Raw genomic sequence first — 19425 nt, 5'->3', positions numbered from 1 at the left:
GTTTTGACAGATATTTTTATATGTTGATAGAGATGTATATAAATAAATATCAAGGATTTTTTTTTTTTCATACATATCATTTATTTGAGATATTCTTGAACAACTTACACGTACACAAATGTGTGATATCAAAAATTCGTTATTTGATGGTTTCATGTATTTAAAATTATTTACGACTTGTGAGCACATGAATTGAGATTTTATAAGATTAGGAGAGGAGGTTTAAACTTAATTATATTTATTTCTCAAATCAAGAGAGGTTCATATAATTGTTGAAGATTAGTTTGGATGAGCAATCATGCATCAATTTGAGATGGTTGTTAAACTTATCCTTTGAAATATGCTATTTGTCCCCAAAATTTTGTTACTTAATCTTATGACATCTTCTACTTTTATTTTGACTTGTCAAACACTTCAAATTATAAAATTATACTATTAAATACTTTAATTTATAAAATCATTTTATTGAAATCTTTAACCTGCAAAAATAAATAAATTGAACACTTTTTAAATGGTTGAAAAATATGAAAATAATTATTTCAAAAGCTATGCAACTACACATCAAATAAATATTTTGCATATAAAAATAAAAAACCTTAAAAATTATTATTGTTAATACAGAAAAGTGTCCAATGTTGCCAAAATTTACAAATTCAAATGCATAATAGACCATTCACAAAATTCAGGATGCCACAAGGTTAAATTTGTAAAGTTTAGGAGTAAATTTATGCATTCTGCTTTTAAAATACTATATCAAATTTTATATGTTGGAAGTAAACTGAAATTTCGGTCAAATACATAATTTAACACTTGAACTTTGACAAAAAAAAAAAAAAAAACTGTGACACCCTGAACTATGAAATCGACCTTGTGGCATCCTAAATCTCTGTTTTTTTTTAATAATTTCACACCTCCTTACACTAAAAAAAAGCAAAATTTAAGAATTTTTTTAGCTTTTATATGCAAAATATAAGTTTGATACGTGGTTAATATAACTTTTTGAATAATAAATTTTACATTTTTAATTTTTCAATTAGTGCTTAATCGATCTGAATTAAGGTATTCAATAGGTCAAATGAAGTATTTAACATGTATCATTTTATAAATTGAAGTATTCAATGGATCAAAACACAAGTTGATGCCACAAGATTTTTTTGTGAAAGGTACAGGAGTGAATTTATATTTCGAACCTGAAATTTCTAGATGTCATTATTTGATTCTCTAATAAGTAGATACCTATTATATTTTTAGTATTATTATTGATAATTACTAATTATCAATAGTACTAACAAATGTTGAACGAAGCTGCTCTAAGTTTAACCTACAAAGGAAAATCTAGGGAATCTGGTTGGTAGGTAGAGTGTTGTAGGGCTTTTAGGGCATGGGCATGAGCATGGCAGCTAGATGTTTCTATATTATGGTCCAGCGTGAATAATGGCTGCAGCAAGTTTTGCCCAGATTTGCATACATTGTACTATCTTTTTAGTGGCTATAAGTTAAGCTTAATCACGCATTAATTAAGTTTTTGGACCCTAATTTTCCTAATTTTCACCTGATATACACAAATATAACTTGTGATATTATTTTACTATAATAAAAAAAGTCTTGCAATATATTTTATTCAATTAAGTGAAATTAATTTTCTTTGTTCAATTAATTGGTCTCTTTGTACTTTTTAAAGTAATGAGAGAATGAAAATTAATTTCTTAAAAGCTTTTATTAATTTAATGAGAGTTATTTTCTATTAATTTAGTTTTTTTAATGTAAATAAACTCACATATATAGTTGTATTCACTAATAATTTAACCATGGTTCATAGACTAATTTCAATGTTGCATGTTATTAATTATATAATTAATGAAATTTAAACAATAATTTTTACCAAAAAAATGTATAATAGTACTTCTTTTGTCCTATAATTCTTATCGTAACTTTCTTTTTTTATGCGTCCCAAAATATTGGCTCCTTTCTTTTTTTAGAAGTGAATAATATTTAAAGTTTACTATTTTATCTTTATTTGATAAGTTTTTTATCAACAAAAATAATAGTTAAACTACTTCGTTATCATTAATATTTGATAGAATAAATAAAATTAAAATATCAGCCATTAATATTCCAAAAAATACTTTATTTAATCAAAATTTTCATTACATTTTAATTAATTTCAAGCATAATTAATGTGGATCATTTAATTTTAATGACTATTAATATAAGGATATATTAGAAAAAAACAAAGCAAAAATTATAAATTAACTATATTAACTAAATTTTCTTAATTTATGTGTCAATCAAACAACAATTAAAATTTTGGCCATGTTATTTAACAGTTCCAAAGTTTTTGACACAATAGACATTATTATGGAGAGTTTAATAATGATTTCTTTTTGGAATGAAATTAATTTCATTTCAAGTTATAGGTTACTTTACATAAGCGTTTTATGCACTAATTTGATGAGAATTTAGAAATTTTAATGTGGTAAAATGTATACTTTTGATTGAATATGGTAGAAGAACAAAAATTAATGATTAAAAAAAAGTTGGGAAAGAAAATGTAAAACTAGGAATATATACATTTTTTTATAAGAAGTTAAACTAGAAATTTGATTAAGAGAAATCTGTATACAGATATTTTTATATTTTTCTATTTTATATAGAAAGTTTAATAATAAATCACTTATACAAAAAATAGAAAAATACAATCTTATTTTGATGTATCTGATTGAGTTGACAAAACATAATAATTTATGCAATAGGTGATCGCTTGCTCTACTTAGTGACGGTTCATGATTCAATTCCATAATCTTTCTAGAAGTCTGATCTGATTACCTTCAAATTTTTTCCTTCTATTGGGAAGGAGATTTGTACTTCTTTCTACATAACTATCTAAATAATAAAAGACGTTAGCCAAAATCATTAAAATGGTGATAACAATAACTTAGAACTAGATTTGAGAGTAAAATCCCAATATATGGGTAACAAGAAATCTCAATATTTAAGCGACAATAACTTAGATCTGTATATATATCTTAAGATTATTTAAAAAAAAAAAAAAAAAGGAAAGGGGCGACTACTGGTGGTCGACATTTGAAGAAGAAAATAGAGCTTTTAGGTTTTATATTTTGAGAGAAGAAAGAGAGCCACCGAAAGATGAGAATCTCCCCAGAATATATACATATATACACACATCAACACCAACAATTATTAATAGTAAAAAATTAATTAAGGGGATAGGAATGGTAAGTATTTTGACATTAAGGTGACTAAGAAAATAGTGTAAATTTCTAGCATTTTAATGATTTTTTTTCTTGTTGGAAAAATCGAATGGAAGGTGAATATTTCTTAAAATTAAATATATAATTTTTCTTAAAATTAAATAAAAATTGTTTCAATATGAGAACAATTTAAGATTTGAACTACATTTTTATTACATAATTATATGAATAAACTAAGTTAGCTCCAAGTATATGAATTTTTAATTCAAAAAGTTAACTGTATTTAACATATTTTTAAATATATATATATAAATTAAAGATTCATTCTAGATGAAGGAATGCTAAGACATCATTTCAATGGAGAAATATGTTATTTATATGTATATATATAAAAAATTACTTTTTCAGCAGCTTATATTGAAATTTTAAGATTATCTTAAGACCTTATTAAACAAATTAAATAATGATAATATATTTTACCCTCTCCCCATAAAATATTTATCATGAGGAAGTTAAACTGCACTAAGCATTTAATAAAATCCCTAGAAGGTCCAAGATTAAGTTTGTTTCTATATTATATGCTTTTCTTTTTCTTTTAGGTATTGACCAAATGGTTTTTATTTCCCTTTTTCATTTATATATACGTGAGGTCATGTGCTCTCAATATGTCAATATATTTTTTTGATAAATACATTCACAAGGGTCAAATTCTATGATCTCCTTATTTTTAATTTTAAAAAATAAAATCCATGATCTTGTACTTATTATTATTATAAATTATAATTATAATTATTACTAGTATAATATAAATAGTCTCAAACTATTCTAGGATTCTCTTCATTAATTGAATTCCATTTTTGCATGTCATTTTCCCCAACCCCACCACTAATCTCTCTCTTTCTCTAAATTTTTTTTTCTTCTTTCCAAAGGTTGAAAAGAAAGGAGTAGAGAAGAAAATAGACTTCCTAAAAGACAAACCCAATCGCCTTTCAAAAACCAACCATTAAGTAGTGCAAAGCTTTCCCACATAAAGTCTTTTTGTAAGATATAAACCACATCAAAGATTAAAATTCACACAAAACATGGGTTTATGGAACTACCATGTACAAGACACAAATCCTAGTAGCAATTTCATTGAATGGCTTAAGCCATCTTCTTCATCTTCTTCACTTACTTCTTCTTCTTCATCATCTTCTTGTTCTATAACTCAACAAGTTCATCTCACAAACCCGACCGCCATGAATATACTAAAACTCCCTCTTTTATACCCACAGCAGCAAGAAATATTTGTTAAAGAGACAATTCAATGCTTGCCTCTTTTAAATACGCTGATAGAGAAGAAAGCGATGAAAGAAGAGGATATGGATATCCAAGAAAATATTATTAACAGAGAAAAGATTAGTAAGGATAATCTTGATGACGACAAGGTTACTGTGGCTTTGCACATTGGGCTGCCTAACAGTGGCAGTAGCACTGAAAAAGTTGAAACGAAAGTTAATTTCGATGAATTTAAGGAACCTATCAAGAAAAGCTTCCATGGCGGCCCTTTTAATTCAGAGACTAGGTTTTGGATTCCAACTCCTGCTCAGATCCTTGTTGGTCCTATGCAGTTTGAGTGCTCCATATGCAGCAAGACTTTCAATAGGTACAATAACATGCAGGTCCGTCAATCTCCCTTTTCCTTTTCTATACATGTATATTTTTCTAATCTGTTATCGTTTTTTTAAAACATTTATCTCTGTGTAAATAAAGCTCCTACTGTCTATTTATCACTAAGTTCACCAAGTAAAAATTCGTTAATTGCTTGATTAGTATCTTTTAGCCAAACTAATAAAAGATTTAAATATTGAATTTCAGTGAAATGAAGAAAAATTAGAAATTGTTAGGGTTTATATATACAAGATTATTCCGCTCTTTATATTTTTGTTGAGGGGATTTTATTTTGTTTTCTTAATTTAATAGAACAAAGATATTATATTGCGTAATTACCTTCTTGATTAGATAATTGAATTAATATAGTTTAGTGGTCGAACACTTGTCTCTCGTAATAGAAGAGGTGAAAGATTCAAATTTAGCATCCGGTCCTCTTCCCATTTAAAATTTCTGATGTACTAAAAAAGGGAAAAGATGATTCTAAAGGTAAATGCAAACTACTAGAGCATGAATGTACTTTTCCCTCTGAACTTCTCCAGTATGTTCATACTCAATGTGTGTGTTCTTACCAATTTTAGAGAGAAAATTCAGACTTGCATTTTTTTGGTGGGGACAAGTAACTAATACCTATCTATTGTAAAAAGAAATGATAAAGTTGATTCTTTAATCAGTGATTATCGTACATAATTATGAAAAGGATAAAAAAAAAAAAAGAACGAAAGGCATGATAATTAAAACATATATCCCTTAAAAATATTCCAGAGAGGGAGTAATGATTCTCATCTTTCGTGGCTTTCAATTAATTATTAAGGATACACAATTAAGATACTAGCTAGTTACTTTTGTTAGTTCTTTCAGTACTTATATATATTTGGTATCTACTTGCTTATAGTTCTAAGACCTTTGTATGCTTTTAATAGTATACATGCAACTTCAATCATATGAGTTTAACAAAATGATGGCTTATTATGTTCTAAATAAATTGAAATTTCGATATTTAATTTTTTTTTTCCTAGGTGAAAATAAGTGAAATTTCAGCAATCTTAACCCTCAATTATTGTCTAATAATAATAATAATAATAATAATAATAATAATAATACACTAATGAATCCTAAATAATGCCTTCACTTTCCTAGCAATTTTACTCTCTTTTTTTTTTTTTTTTGAGAAATGTAGGGATTTTACTCTATGTTTTCTTCTGTCAATGCTTCTACTTTTGTATTACTAATTGGGAAAAAAGAGGGGTAAGTAGAAATCTTATACAATTAGTAAAATAAGGTGATAATTAAATAGTTGAAAATAGTTGAAAATGATTGAAGAGATGAAAGTGGTGGCAAGATTGTCAAAAGATGTAAAAAGAGAGATGATAAAGAAATTGAAAATGATTAAAGAAGCAAATATATATAAACTCTTAAGATCTATGAAGGCCCCAACCACAAGAGAAAAGAGAATAGGTGTTTTACTACTTTATTGGATACTCATTCTTTCATTATCTAATTCTCCATTACTTTAGATTAATTAACCACAATTTACATCTTTTGATCACAAGATATGGAGATACTCCTTGGAGGATCAAATCTAGCTAGCTAGTGTCACTTCTGTTTTTTCTTTTTTCTTTTTTCTTTTTATAATCCGGAGGTGTAATCCTTATCGACCGAGTAAAGGTTTTTTCCTCTGCCAATAAAATTATGAACCTTTGTTTGTGCTTGTAGATGCATATGTGGGGGCATGGATCTGAATTTAGAAGAGGACCAGACTCACTTAAAGGAACACAACCAGCAGCAATGCTTAGGCTGCCATGCTATTGCTGTGCACAAGGTTGCAAGAACAACATCAACCATCCAAGAGCTAAGCCATTGAAAGATTTCAGGACCCTTCAAACTCATTACAAAAGAAAGCATGGAGCCAAGCCATTTATGTGTAGAAAATGTGGGAAAACTTTTGCAGTTAAAGGAGATTGGCGAACCCATGAAAAGAACTGTGGCAAGTTATGGTATTGCATTTGTGGTTCTGACTTTAAGCACAAAAGATCACTTAAGGATCACATTAGGTCTTTCGGAAAAGGTCATTCTCCTCATCCATCTCTTGAAGGTTTTGATGATGACAAAGAATGTATTACTGGCTCTGAAGAAGACGAATTCGCTCGCTAACTAGGACCAATCCTTTTCGGATCGATCTATTTCATTTTTTTCTTTCTTTTCTTTCTCTCTCTCATTTTTCGCCTGTTTGGAGTTGAAAATATAAAGTTGAAAGTTATAGCACCGTCAGCTATTTCTGCTTATACATACCTTATACGCTTGTGCTCAGTAACAAAAAATTCTCAAGAGCGTGAGAAGCAAAGAGGGAGCGGTTTGTTACAGAGCACTTGCAAGAGGATTATGAGCAGAAGGGGAAGATTAATAAAGAAGGTGAAGAATTAATGATTACCTCTTATAGTGGTGAAGTTGATGAATTTTCTTTATCTCCAATTTAATGGAGAAAATTTGTCCGCTTCATTGCTGACTGGTAATCTTTTTAATTAATATAATATAGTGATTTTGTTTGTTGTTAATGTTAATCTGCTTTCTGATTAGCATATGTATTTACATATATATGTATGATCAGTTCCTCTTTTATTTAATCTACTAAGCATTATACTTTTTAATTCATGTGTTAGATTTTGTTCCTTCTAATTAATTAATCTCCCATTTTATAATATTTTTAGCTTGGAGTACTTGCACCACTTCATAAGAAAATCTACCACATGTTAAATGCGAATTATCGAACATTCTTTTTTACTTTCATAAGAGTATTATTACATGTGTGCAAGAGTGCACTTAATTGTTTGTGAGTGGAAAAATATTTCATAAAATGGCATAAGAATAAATGAAATCTCGACAAGAGAAAAAAAAAAAATGAAGTACTCTTACCTTTTCATTTCTTTTTTGCTAGTAATTTAATGCTATTTTACCTAATTCTAATCCTCCATGCTTCCTCGAAGGGAAGAGCAAAAATAGAGTTTTTGTGTCAAATAAAAGTGGATTAAAAAATTTCACCTAAAAATACTGAGCATGCTTGGAATCCTAAGCACATAACCCTTAGATGTTTCATATAATGGAAACACACTTTTGTTTTAGCCTTTCAAGTACATTGATTTGTTTTTTTTTTTTTCTTTTTCTTTTAGGAGATACCATATACCATTATCACAAATTGCATAAATTAGTTTCCTGATAGAACAAAATGAAACTAAGTCTTAGATTGGCAAATATGCTATAAGCATATTGAAATGTTAAAAAAAAGGCACTATTAATTGTGTTGTGTCACTAATTTCAAAGGCAAAATAAACAAGTTAACGAGTGAAGTCCAACATGGAGGGCTCACCAAATCACCCAACAACCGGCTGAGTATAAATAATTGTATATATATAAGATGAATGCTGGAGAATGATTAGGCATTAATTAAGCTGAAAGGTGAATTCTGAAGTCTTTACATTGAAGACTGAAAATGAAATTAAAACCCTCAAAATGGTTTGAGCTAATTGTGTGTGAATATGAGAAGTGTTGCTATCCCATGACTTCTGTTTTTCAAAGATGACACGAACACTATCATCATCTTTGGAAGAGAATGAGATATGGAGTTGAAAAATGTATATACATACATGTATTTACTTTTGGGTAGGCTTGACAAACTAAAAAGTTGAAGAGGGAAATTAAATTGTTAGACGGAGAGTTGATTGCCTTTTCTTTTTCTTTTTCTTTTTTTGTTTATGTGAAGATTAGGGGCCGCCACTATGGATTGTCGGAAGGAAGCAAAATCAAGAAACAACTAAATACATAAAAGAAGTTGTTTAAAAGGAAAATACTCACTTATCTGAGTTTATTTTCATTTATTTATAGTATACATAATAAATAAATGATTGTTGTGGGTCAGATCTGATTTGATTGGTTTTGTCACATATAATAAGAGAATTTTCACTAATTTGATAATTAAATACGAAGGTTACCCCCTATTGTGCAACTAAAATATTCTTTCAGCTTGTTATAAATAAAAATAAGAGGCTTTTAAACAAATGTCAGATTTAAGATTCCATTTTTAACTAAATGTCATAAAAGAATGCCTATTAATATAAAACAAATTCGATCAAGAAAAATTCAATAATACTAAAACTGACCTTGCAAGAGAAACAGGAAACACTAAAAAAAAAAAAAAAAAAGAAATTGCTAGAACCACTAAAAAAAGGAAACAAAAAAAAAAAAAAGAAACACTGAAAAAAAGAAATACCGAAAAAAAAACACCGAAAAAAAAAGAAACAATAAAAAAGAAAATACAATGAAACATGAAATTTGTAAGAGCAAATCCTTATACAACTTATTTAATTTAACCACAACAATAACGATCAGTAACACTATTGATGACCGTCAACTGCAACAACATCAATGACAAATATGATATATATGGTATATACGATGTATATATATATATATATATATATATATATATATATATATATATATATATATATAACCAGCCCTTTAATCACACGGGCCACATATAAATTATTAAATAATCTAACATGATATGATACAGTATATGTGTATACACTGTATTTACTTGGTTGATCCAATGTGTAAATTGATGTATATATATCTATTCTGTAATACTGTAAAATCAATTAAATACAGAATAGATATATATACATCAATTTACACATTGGATCAACCAAGTAAATACAGTGTATACACATATACTGTATCATATCATGTTAGATTATTTAATAATCTATATGTGGCCTGTGTGATTAAAGGGCTGGTTCTAATTAAGGTGGCCCAAGATGATGGTTATTGGGCTTAATGGATAAGAGCCAGCTAGGGTTTTAATACCCTTCCTCTGCCTTATAAAAGTAAAAGGAATCGACAGCTTAGAGTAGATACAGAAAAGAAAACAAAATAGAGAGTGTGAAGGCTACCTCAAACACATACGGTGATAGCTTGTTTGAGAGAGCTCATAAAAGAAACTCCCGTAGCTGTTGATGTTTCTCTGACCATTGAGAGAAAACTTACGGACAAAAGGCCAGAGGAAGAAACGTAGATCGTTATTACAGTGAGAATCGAATTGCCGCAACGAGGTAACCCATAACATAGATCTGCTGTTATGGATCAAGGTACGCTTCCGATTATTGTATATTATTGTCAAACAAATTTTATGAACAATAGATCTGGGCTATATTAAAGATTATTCAACATATGGTATCAGAGTCTGTACTTGTTCTAGATTTGTTTGATAGCATTTTGTTTGGCTTAATTTATGGAAAATTAATTTTGGATTGTGATGCTTGAACGAAGCCAAATTATAGAGATTTGAAAACTGTTCGTTTTCTTTATAAATTATTTTGCTATAATTTATAGAGAATGGTTATGACATATTATTAGGTTATGTCGTTAAAGTTTTGAGATCTTAATTTAATCTCATAAAAGTTTTGCATAAATCAATGTTTAATGAATGGAAAACTTGTTAGTCACAAAAGTGGCCTTGTTTGGATTATTTTAGACATTGATTATGCAGTTTTCAATTGTTCATATTTGTGTGATGCTGTTATATGACATGAAAGTTAAAATTGAACAATTGAGTTCGTTGATTATAATTTGTTAGGTTACCCAAAGGTAGACCATTAATTATAATCAATGGCATTAAAGAGACTTATCATTGTACTAATTAATATGAATGTATATCCAAATATAACATGCATATTGTATGGAACATTATTGAATAGTTAAAAAAAAAGGGTAACTGGATTCCAGAAAGGAGCACGGGTGTGCTGTAATGAAACATGGGCGTGCTTCTCTTTGACTTGTATAAAGGCTCGCAAGTTGCTCCATAATGAAAGTCTATTAAAGTATTTTTCTTCTTGGCATCATTATTGATTAAAGCTATGCATTTAAATATTACCCAAAGGTGAATCTAGATGCATAATTAAAGTTGGTATTGGTTTGAATCCATTTTATGTTTACTCAAAGCATTAACGTATGAGTATATGTATAATGTTGCAGCTTTTTTTAACATGTTTGCTATGGGCACTGGGTTAATTAAGTTCAATGGATTGAACTATGCTGATTGGTCCAAACAAATCCATTATCAGTTAGGAGTTCTGGACTTGGATTTGGCATTAGTCTCTGAAAAAGCTAGCAGCCATTATAGAGATCAGCACTGAAGCTGACAAGTCCCATTATGAGGCTTGGGAGCGGTCTAACAGGCTGAGCTTGGACTTAATGAGGATGACAATGGCTAAAAATGTTAAGCTATCAATGCCCAGAATAGACAATGCTAGAGAGTACATATTGAAAATTAAGGAATACTCCCAATCGGACACAGCTAACAAGTCTATCGTAGGATCCTTGATGAGTGAGCTAACGACCAAGAAATTTGATTGGTCACAATCCATTCATGATCATGTGACATGCATGCAGAATTTGGCAGCCAAACTGAAATCAATGGGAATGGATGTGAGTGAATCCTTTTTAGTTCAATTTATTATTAACTCACTTCCTCTTGAGTTTGGTCAGTTCCAGGGGAATTACAACACCCTTAAGGAAAAATGGAACATTCAGGAAATCAAGGCCATGTTGATACAAGAGGAAGGGAGATTAAAGAAATCGAAGGAACACTCTATCAATCTCACATTTCATAATGGAGCTAGTAGCAGCAACAACAAATCAGGGACGAAAGGCAAGAAAAGGGATAGTGCCACAATGAAGGTTAATGAGGGCCAAATCCGTAAGGAATTGAAGTGCTACTTCTGTAGGAAGAATGGTCACTTCAAGAAGGACTGTCCTAAAAGGAAGATTTGGTTTGAAAAGAAAGGGATTTCTTTCGATCCAACCCATAAACGAAACTAAAAAGTTATTATTCATGGGAAACAGATTGAAGGCACGAATAGAAGGAATTGAGACTTATAGATTGATCCTGGACACTGGTTGTTATCTGGATCTTGAAAAGTGTCTCTATGTTCCTGAATGTGCTAGAAATCTAGTTTCTGTAGGGAGGTTGGATAATGTTGGTTTCAGTTTTAAGATTTGTAATGATGTTTTTTCATTATACAAAATTAAGTACTATTATGGTTCTGGTACTTTGATTGATGGTTTGTATCGTTTTAATCTTGATGCTGAATTTATTGAATCCCTGTTTAATGTTGAACACAATATAGGTATTAAACGTAGTGCACATAATGAATGTTCTGCTTTCTTGTGGCATTAAAGGTTAGGTCATATATCCAAAGAAATGATTTTGAGGTTAGTGAAAGGTGGAATCTTACCTCAATTGGATTTCACTGACTGGGACGTGTGTATAGATTGCACTAAAGGTAAGCAAACTAAGCACACATTAAAGAATCCAGCCACAAGAAGTAGTGAATTGCTTGAACTTATACACACTAATATATGTGGCCCTTTTGATGTTCCCTCTTGGGGTGGTGAAAATATTTTATTACCTTTATCGATGATTTCTCACAGTACGATTATGTATATTTACTGCATGAAAAGACTCAATCAGTGGATATCCTTGATATATTCATTAATGAGGTAGAAAGGAGTTAAATAGAAAAGTTAAAGTGGTGAGATCTGATAGAGGTGGTGAATATTATGGTAAATTTAATAAGAATGGACAATGTCCAGTCCATTTGCAAAGTTCCTTGAAAGTCGTGGCATTTGTGCGCAATACACAATGCCAGGTACACCTCAACAAAATGGTGTAGCTGAAAGGAGGAATCGTACTCTTATGGAAATGATTAGGAATATGCTAAATAATTATATTGTACCTTTATCATTATGGATGCATGCATTAAAGACTGCTGCATATTTACTTAATAGGGTTCCTAGTAAGGTAGTTCTAAGACTCCTTATGAACTGTGGACGGGAAGGAAACCTAGTATGAGGCATCTTCATGTTTGGGGTTGCCCAGCGGAAGTAAGGATATATAATCCACATGAAAAGAAACTTGATGCTAGAACGTTTAGTGGATTTTTCATAGGATATCCTGAAAAGTCAAAAGGATACAGATTTTGTTTGTCCTAACCATAGTACGAGAATTGTTGAGTCTGGTAATGCTCGGTTTATTGAAAATGGCCAAATTAGTGGGAGCAGTGAACCACGTAAGGTGAATGTGCAAGAGATTCAGATTGAAAATCCAACTCAGATGGATTTTCCTAATGTCTCTTCTTCGGTTATTGTTCCACTTGTTGTATCACGGTTTAACAACATGGTTGAACAACAAAACAACATTTCGAACCCACAAAATGATCATATAAATGATGAACCAGCAAATAATGAACAATTCACGAATGATCAAGTGGTTTCACAAGAAATAGCATTACGGAGGTCACAAAGGCAAAGAAGGCCAGCTATTTCTAGTGATTATGTGGTTTACTCACTTGAGCATGAATGTGAATTGAGCATTGATAAGGATCCAGTCTCTTTCTAGAAAGCCATGGAATGTGATAATTCTGAAAAGTGGTTTAATGCCATGAAGGAAGAAATGCAATCAATGAGTGACAATCAAGTCTGGGATTTAGTCGAGTTGCCTGAGGGGTCAAAATAAGTTGGTTGTAAATGGGTTTTTAAGACCAAACGAGACTCTAAGGGCAACATTGAAAGATATAATGCCAGACTTGTTGCTAAAGGTTACACTCAGAAGGATGGCATTGATTATAAAGAGACCTTTTCTCCAGTTTCCAAAAAGGACTCTTTAAGAATTATTTTGGCTTTGGTGGCTCTTTATGATCTAGAGCTTCACCAAATGGATGTAAAGACAGCCTTTTTTAATGGTGACTTAGAGGAGGAAGTATATATGGACCAACCAGAGGGGTTTGTGGTCACAGGAAAGGAAAACTTGGTGTGTAAGTTAAAGAAGTCAATACATAGACTGAAGCAAGCTTCCCGTCAATGGTATCTTAAGTTCAATAATACCATCACTTCATATGGTTTTATAGAAAAGACTGTTGATCGGTGTATTTATATGAAGGTTAGTGGGAGCAAGCTCATTATGTTAGTCCTATATGTTGATGACATTCTTCTTATTGCGAATGATGTTGGGTTGTTGCATGATGTAAAGGGTTTTCTCTCTAAGAACTTTGAAATGAAAGATATGGGAGAGGCATCCTTTGTGATTGGAATAGAAATATTCCGTGATAGATCACAAGGACTTCAAGATTGCAAAAAGAGGGGGAGAAAGGGATATTAAAGATTATTCAACATATCAATAGATCTGGGCTATATTAAAGATTATTCAACATATCAATCCAAACAGAATCGAAAGTCCTACTTTATCTCTACAGTAGATACTGATTGTATAAAAAATTGATAGAGATATTATCGACAATAAACAATAGATCAAAAATAGAAATCAACATACCTTATGAATAAAAAACGAAACCATTGAACAATATCAATAATGAAAAGAACGAAAGCAAAAGGAGAAAAAACAATAAGAAAACAATGGACGGCAACAAAAAAGAAAGATCCATCAGAAAATAATGAGGGCTAAAAAAACGGCAGCAGAAAAATATTATTAACATAGTAAAGAAAAGGAAACAATGGTGAAAATAAGAAATTAATACAAATGGAAACACTAACATATTAAAACACCGAAATAGGAAATTAATATAAGAGGTGATACTAATATATTAAAACACTGAAATATTAATAAATTAATGCCTTACCAATAAAAAAGGGGCACAATAGTAAAAGTATATCCCAAATGATAAGAATTAAATCTTAAAGTCAATTGATATTCTGTAAAAACAAGTTTAAAAAAGTGAAACTTACTACAATTTCCTTAAAAATAAATAAATAAGTGATTGTTGTTTTAAAAAAATGTCGTTTTTATTACTATTTTACTTTTTTAGTGTAAAATGTATTCTTATTTTTATTTAACTATTGTTATTAGACGTGTAAGTGTTTTCTGAAATCAATACACGTACAAATTATCAATATATATAAAGAGCACATTTTTTTCCAAGAAGTTGACATGTGGCATAATCTTCTTTTATGGCGTCTATTTGGCATGTTATTCCAAGAAATGACATGTCGCATAATTTTTTAATTGGCCTCCACTTGATATTTATAGCAATTAATTAATTGAATGCAAAAACATAAATTTTAAGACATAATAATCAATAATATAAGAAGAAATAATCATTTGACTAAATAAATTATTGACAGGAAAAATTCCCAATTGCACGAAATTGCAGACAAGTAATAAAGAGTAAGTAGATTATCGTCCCATAAAGATTGTATACCACGTACCAAAATTGTGTTAACATACTATTATCTAAACGACAATAAGGAGAATAATTGTAAAACTAAAAGAAATAAAACAAAGCAACGAATAAGAAATCAAGCAAGTAATTGTTGAAAAGAAATCAAGGTTTAAAGGTTACTAGGGATTTTGACTTCACTTAATTCTATCTAGTTTATCTTATTAGTTTGATAATCAATTTTAATTATTCAAGAACAAGAAATAATCCTAAAATTACTAATAAGCTCTCTCGATGTTTTATTAGCTACTTTAACCCAATTCAATTACTCATCTCTCAATGATGCAACCAAATATATATTAAACCATTAAGTTCTTGTGATTATTCAAGAATCCACAAATTAAGGTCTTCAATTTTATGAAAACCCATGATTTAAACCATCTATCTCTCACATCAAATTATTATTCCCATGAAATTTATTACCCTATTCATATAAAAAACTCTTCTCTCGACAGTTATTAATGAAATAGATCAATCCAGGAGAGAAACTCTGCCTTGAAGTATTAAGATCAATAATAAATTTTACTTGGATAAAGAAAATCAAATCTAATATTATAAATTCAAGTTGAATTTAAGCTACATCATATCCCTAGTAAAAAGAATTAGTTTGACATAGTAAATAAATTAAACTCAATTAAAGTTGTAAATAATCTCATAATGAATAAATAACAAGAAAAGAGTTTAGAAATAAAAACTAGTCAACGACAGGATTCAGCGCCTTCCTTGAATCGTGGCACCAACTTAAATACTTGAAGTCTCAAAGAGAAAGAAACTATGTATAGAACAATAAATCAAAAAATAAAATAACCTAGCTATTCTCTCTCTTTATATAGACTCTTTTGGAAAATTTTCAAATTCGATTAGGAAAGTAAATTTTTATTAAGGAAGAAATCATTTGGAGATAGGAAATTGATTATGCTTTGTATTTCTTCCTAATTAGGATTTTTCCAGCATTTAGATAGGATTTAAGCTTGATTGAGCACGTCCCATAAGATTCTGATGTAGGCAGCACATGTTAAAGCTGGAATTTTTGCTCCAAGTTAAATTCTGCAGATTAGCACGAGGGTGCTAATTAGCATGCCTGGGCGTGCTTGCCTTTGACTTTCACTAACTTCTGCCTTGGAGACAGCACGGGTGTGCTGAATTAGCACGCCTGGGCGTGCTTGCCTTTGACCTTCACTAACTTTTGCCTTGGAGACAACACGGGGGTGCTAAGCAGCACACCCTGGGCATGCTTCTTACAGGAAGTTTTGGACAAATGATTGCTTTTAATCCTCTTTTGCATTGTTGGCTAGTTTCCTATAAAAATCTTACAAAATTCCTCAAGATCAAGTGAAATTGATTTAAGGAAGCTTTAAAGGAAAATATAAATAAGACTAAATAAAAACTAATTAAAGTAATTAAAAATACTAAAAGTCGTAGTAAAAACTATATTAAAAATACTATAAAAATAACACTTATCAATTATTAAATAAATAATTATCTCAATAAACATTTCTCCAGTAAATGAATTGGCCACTTCAAAATCATAAATTTTTATTTGACTATATAAACAAATAGATTATAATTCTAAATTTAGATATAGAAATTCTTTCTATAATAACCTTTATGATTATTTATTAAATAAATGACTTTTATTAATATCTTAATGAGTTAAGAGTAAAAAAGGACAAAATAACTTTTGTTGACTAAATTCTGAATATGCGTGCTTTGTCAAACCATGCAAATAAAATGAGACAGAAAGAGTAAAATATTTTATTTTGTAACATTATTGTCATATATTTTTTAAAAATGGTTTAATAATATAATTACAAAATTTATAAGATATTTATCTAAATTTATTAAATTAAATTTGAAATTGTAAATTTCAAAATTATTTATTTACAAATTAATTATATAAATATTAAAAATATTTTAATCAAAATGAGATATAAAAATTTTAAAAATAAAATATTTATTAAATTATTTTTGCATAGAACAAGCATGTAGCTAGTTAGTAAAATGAGAGACAATATTCATTTACTTTGAATTCCTTAGTTATTTATTAGCTTGATGTGTTTATTATATTATTGATAAAAAATTTTATTTAAAGCTTTATAATTCATAACTAACATGGGTGCCCCTCTTTCTATTTCAACCCCTTCCGATATCAGAGCTAAATCTTTATAGGTTATAGGGGTAATGTTATTAATTATTTATGGATTAATTATTAGAAATAAGATATAGAAATCTATGAGTTAAGCTATTATTAGTTGTGATTACGAAGCTATTGGATTATTGTTGTCCAACCGGTATAAGCGTTGGTCAGCCGTGTGATAGGTGGTCCTGTAAAAGTGATCCCAGTAATCAATAGTCTCTAATTACTATTATTAATCGAAAAAATGAGTAGATTACTAAATATTCTTTCTAATAATAAGTCTTTGAATATTAATGACCCTAGTTCTAGCCTTAGTAATCTGAATACCCAAGAGATGAATATCGCTCATGTGGAGAATTAGCTACATAATTGGTCTATCCCAAAGCACGATGTTAATACTATTTATAAAATTGGTTCTTTTGATTTTTTTTTCTGATTATTCAATTAAACAAACCAAACAATCTGTTATATTAAGTCATATGCATGAAAATATTCAATTATTTTCTCCTCAAGTTATTTTAAAGCACAAAGAAAAATACAAACTTTTGCATATAGACATGGTTCAAGTTGCGATTAAACCTTTATTTCGAGTTGGTTTAGATATTACTATTTTTGCATGTTTATGAGATGCAGGACATTTGAATTTTTCAAATTCTCTTTTATCCATGATTGAATCTAATTTAGCTAATGGTCCTATCTACTTTAATTGTTATCCAAACTTTTCTTTGTCTCTTTATGATCCAAATATTCTAGATGCTTTAACTTTAACAATTAAATCTAAAAATATGAAATTTTTAGATAATACTAGGTCTATAGTAGTTATCTATAGAACTTATTATAAAGTTATGACGATTACCCTAGATCCTAGATCTAGACACACTTTGACTAGAAATGAAACAATTATTTTTGAAGTTAATACCCAACATATAAAAGTTCGCACCCCTAAAAGGTTAAAGTGGCATGAATTAACCCAAAGAAATTCATAGGATCTCCAAGAAATTAATCATTCAGTATCTGTTGAAAATATTTCTACTTCCTCTAGTATTCTAGAAGATACCGATTGAAGTATTCATGTTCAATTCCTTCATTTAGAAAATCCTACAAGACAAGTATTTAGTTACGAGAACACGAGGTTATCTATATCTACCTGAATGCTAAATATTAAATTAGAAGCCTAAGAAGCAATGTCACTTGATCATTATCAAACTGATTGTAGATTTTAATAGATTTATACCTAGACCCATATATCAAGAAGTAGAACAACCAGATAACCCTTTACCCTCCTCTCATGCCAGATCTTTGTCTCCTCCAAGATCTGCTATGGAACATATATCTCAATTAAATGTTATTAGTGAAAATGTATTTTCAATTAATAAAAAATTTCTTAGGAAAGAAATGACTAGTGATTATAATTTAGATAAGTGTCATTAGTTTTTTGAAAATTATTCGAAAGAAAAAAGAGATCAAATTAGAGAATTATATTATGGTTACATGAATCAATATAAAGTTAATATTATTTTTTTTCACTAGTTTTCTATTTATGCTATTGAGAATAATATAGAATACCCTTTTCAGGAAGTCTTAGTTCATCAAAAGGTAACTAAGGAATGGATAACTACATCTAATGAAGTTGTTATATCTGTTCATCCTCCTCTATAAGAAATTAAATTTGGTCATCAACATCAGATAGTCATAGGTTCTCCTTTTAAGATGATAAATACAGTAGATGAAGATAAGAAAAAGCCTACATTAAAAGATATTAAAATGTTAAATTTCAAAACAGTTACACAAATCAAATACTTAACACAATAGCGTTACAATTAGATAGATTAGAGGTTCAAACTCCAGTATCTTATACTTCTCCTATTCAAAGACCCTTGCCAATTACTAAACCAGAAGTTCCAATATTTAAGCCCCATGAAATACCTACAGAACAAATGGTTAAGTTAGATAAAACAGAAGATATTGTTATAAAAGATACAAAATAGGTTAAATTATTTGAATATTTCCTCTTTTTCTAGTATTAAGGCATTAAGTACAGATAAACAATTTGAAGAAGAAGAAGAAGAAGAAGAAGAGTTAGATATAGATAGTTGTCAGTTAAAAGAATAATTTAGTGAAAATTTTATTGTTCAAA

General features: G+C 29.3%; 1 protein-coding gene across 1 annotated transcript; it reads left to right on the top strand.

The window, feature by feature from the left end:
• Positions 1-4156: 4156 nt before the first annotated feature.
• On the top strand, positions 4157-7510 carry WIP3 (WIP domain protein 3). The gene is made up of 2 exons (XM_012222996.4): positions 4157-4873; positions 6579-7510. Exons 1-2 carry the CDS (start codon positions 4295-4297, stop codon positions 7014-7016), a joined length of 1017 nt encoding a protein of 338 aa, XP_012078386.1. The 5' UTR covers positions 4157-4294; the 3' UTR covers positions 7017-7510.
• Positions 7511-19425: the final 11915 nt, after the last annotated feature.

Source organism: Jatropha curcas, chromosome 1 (genome assembly GCF_041381405.1).
Source record: "Jatropha curcas cultivar XTBG-Jc1 chromosome 1, XTBG_Jcur_1.0, whole genome shotgun sequence".
Taxonomy (NCBI): domain Eukaryota; kingdom Viridiplantae; phylum Streptophyta; class Magnoliopsida; order Malpighiales; family Euphorbiaceae; genus Jatropha; species Jatropha curcas.
The sequence above is the reverse complement of the archived record's forward strand: the minus strand, read 5'-3'. Positions and strand labels throughout refer to the sequence as shown.

Bases quoted from the DNA above. Each gene is read 5' to 3' on its own strand.
- WIP3 (XM_012222996.4), top strand. From the start codon at position 4,295: ATGGGTTTATGGAACTACCATGTACAAGACACAAATCCTAGTAGCAAT. The intron at 4,874-6,578 runs GTCCGTCAATCT...TTGTGCTTGTAG, and splicing joins ATAGGTACAATAACATGCAG to ATGCATATGTGGGGGCATGG.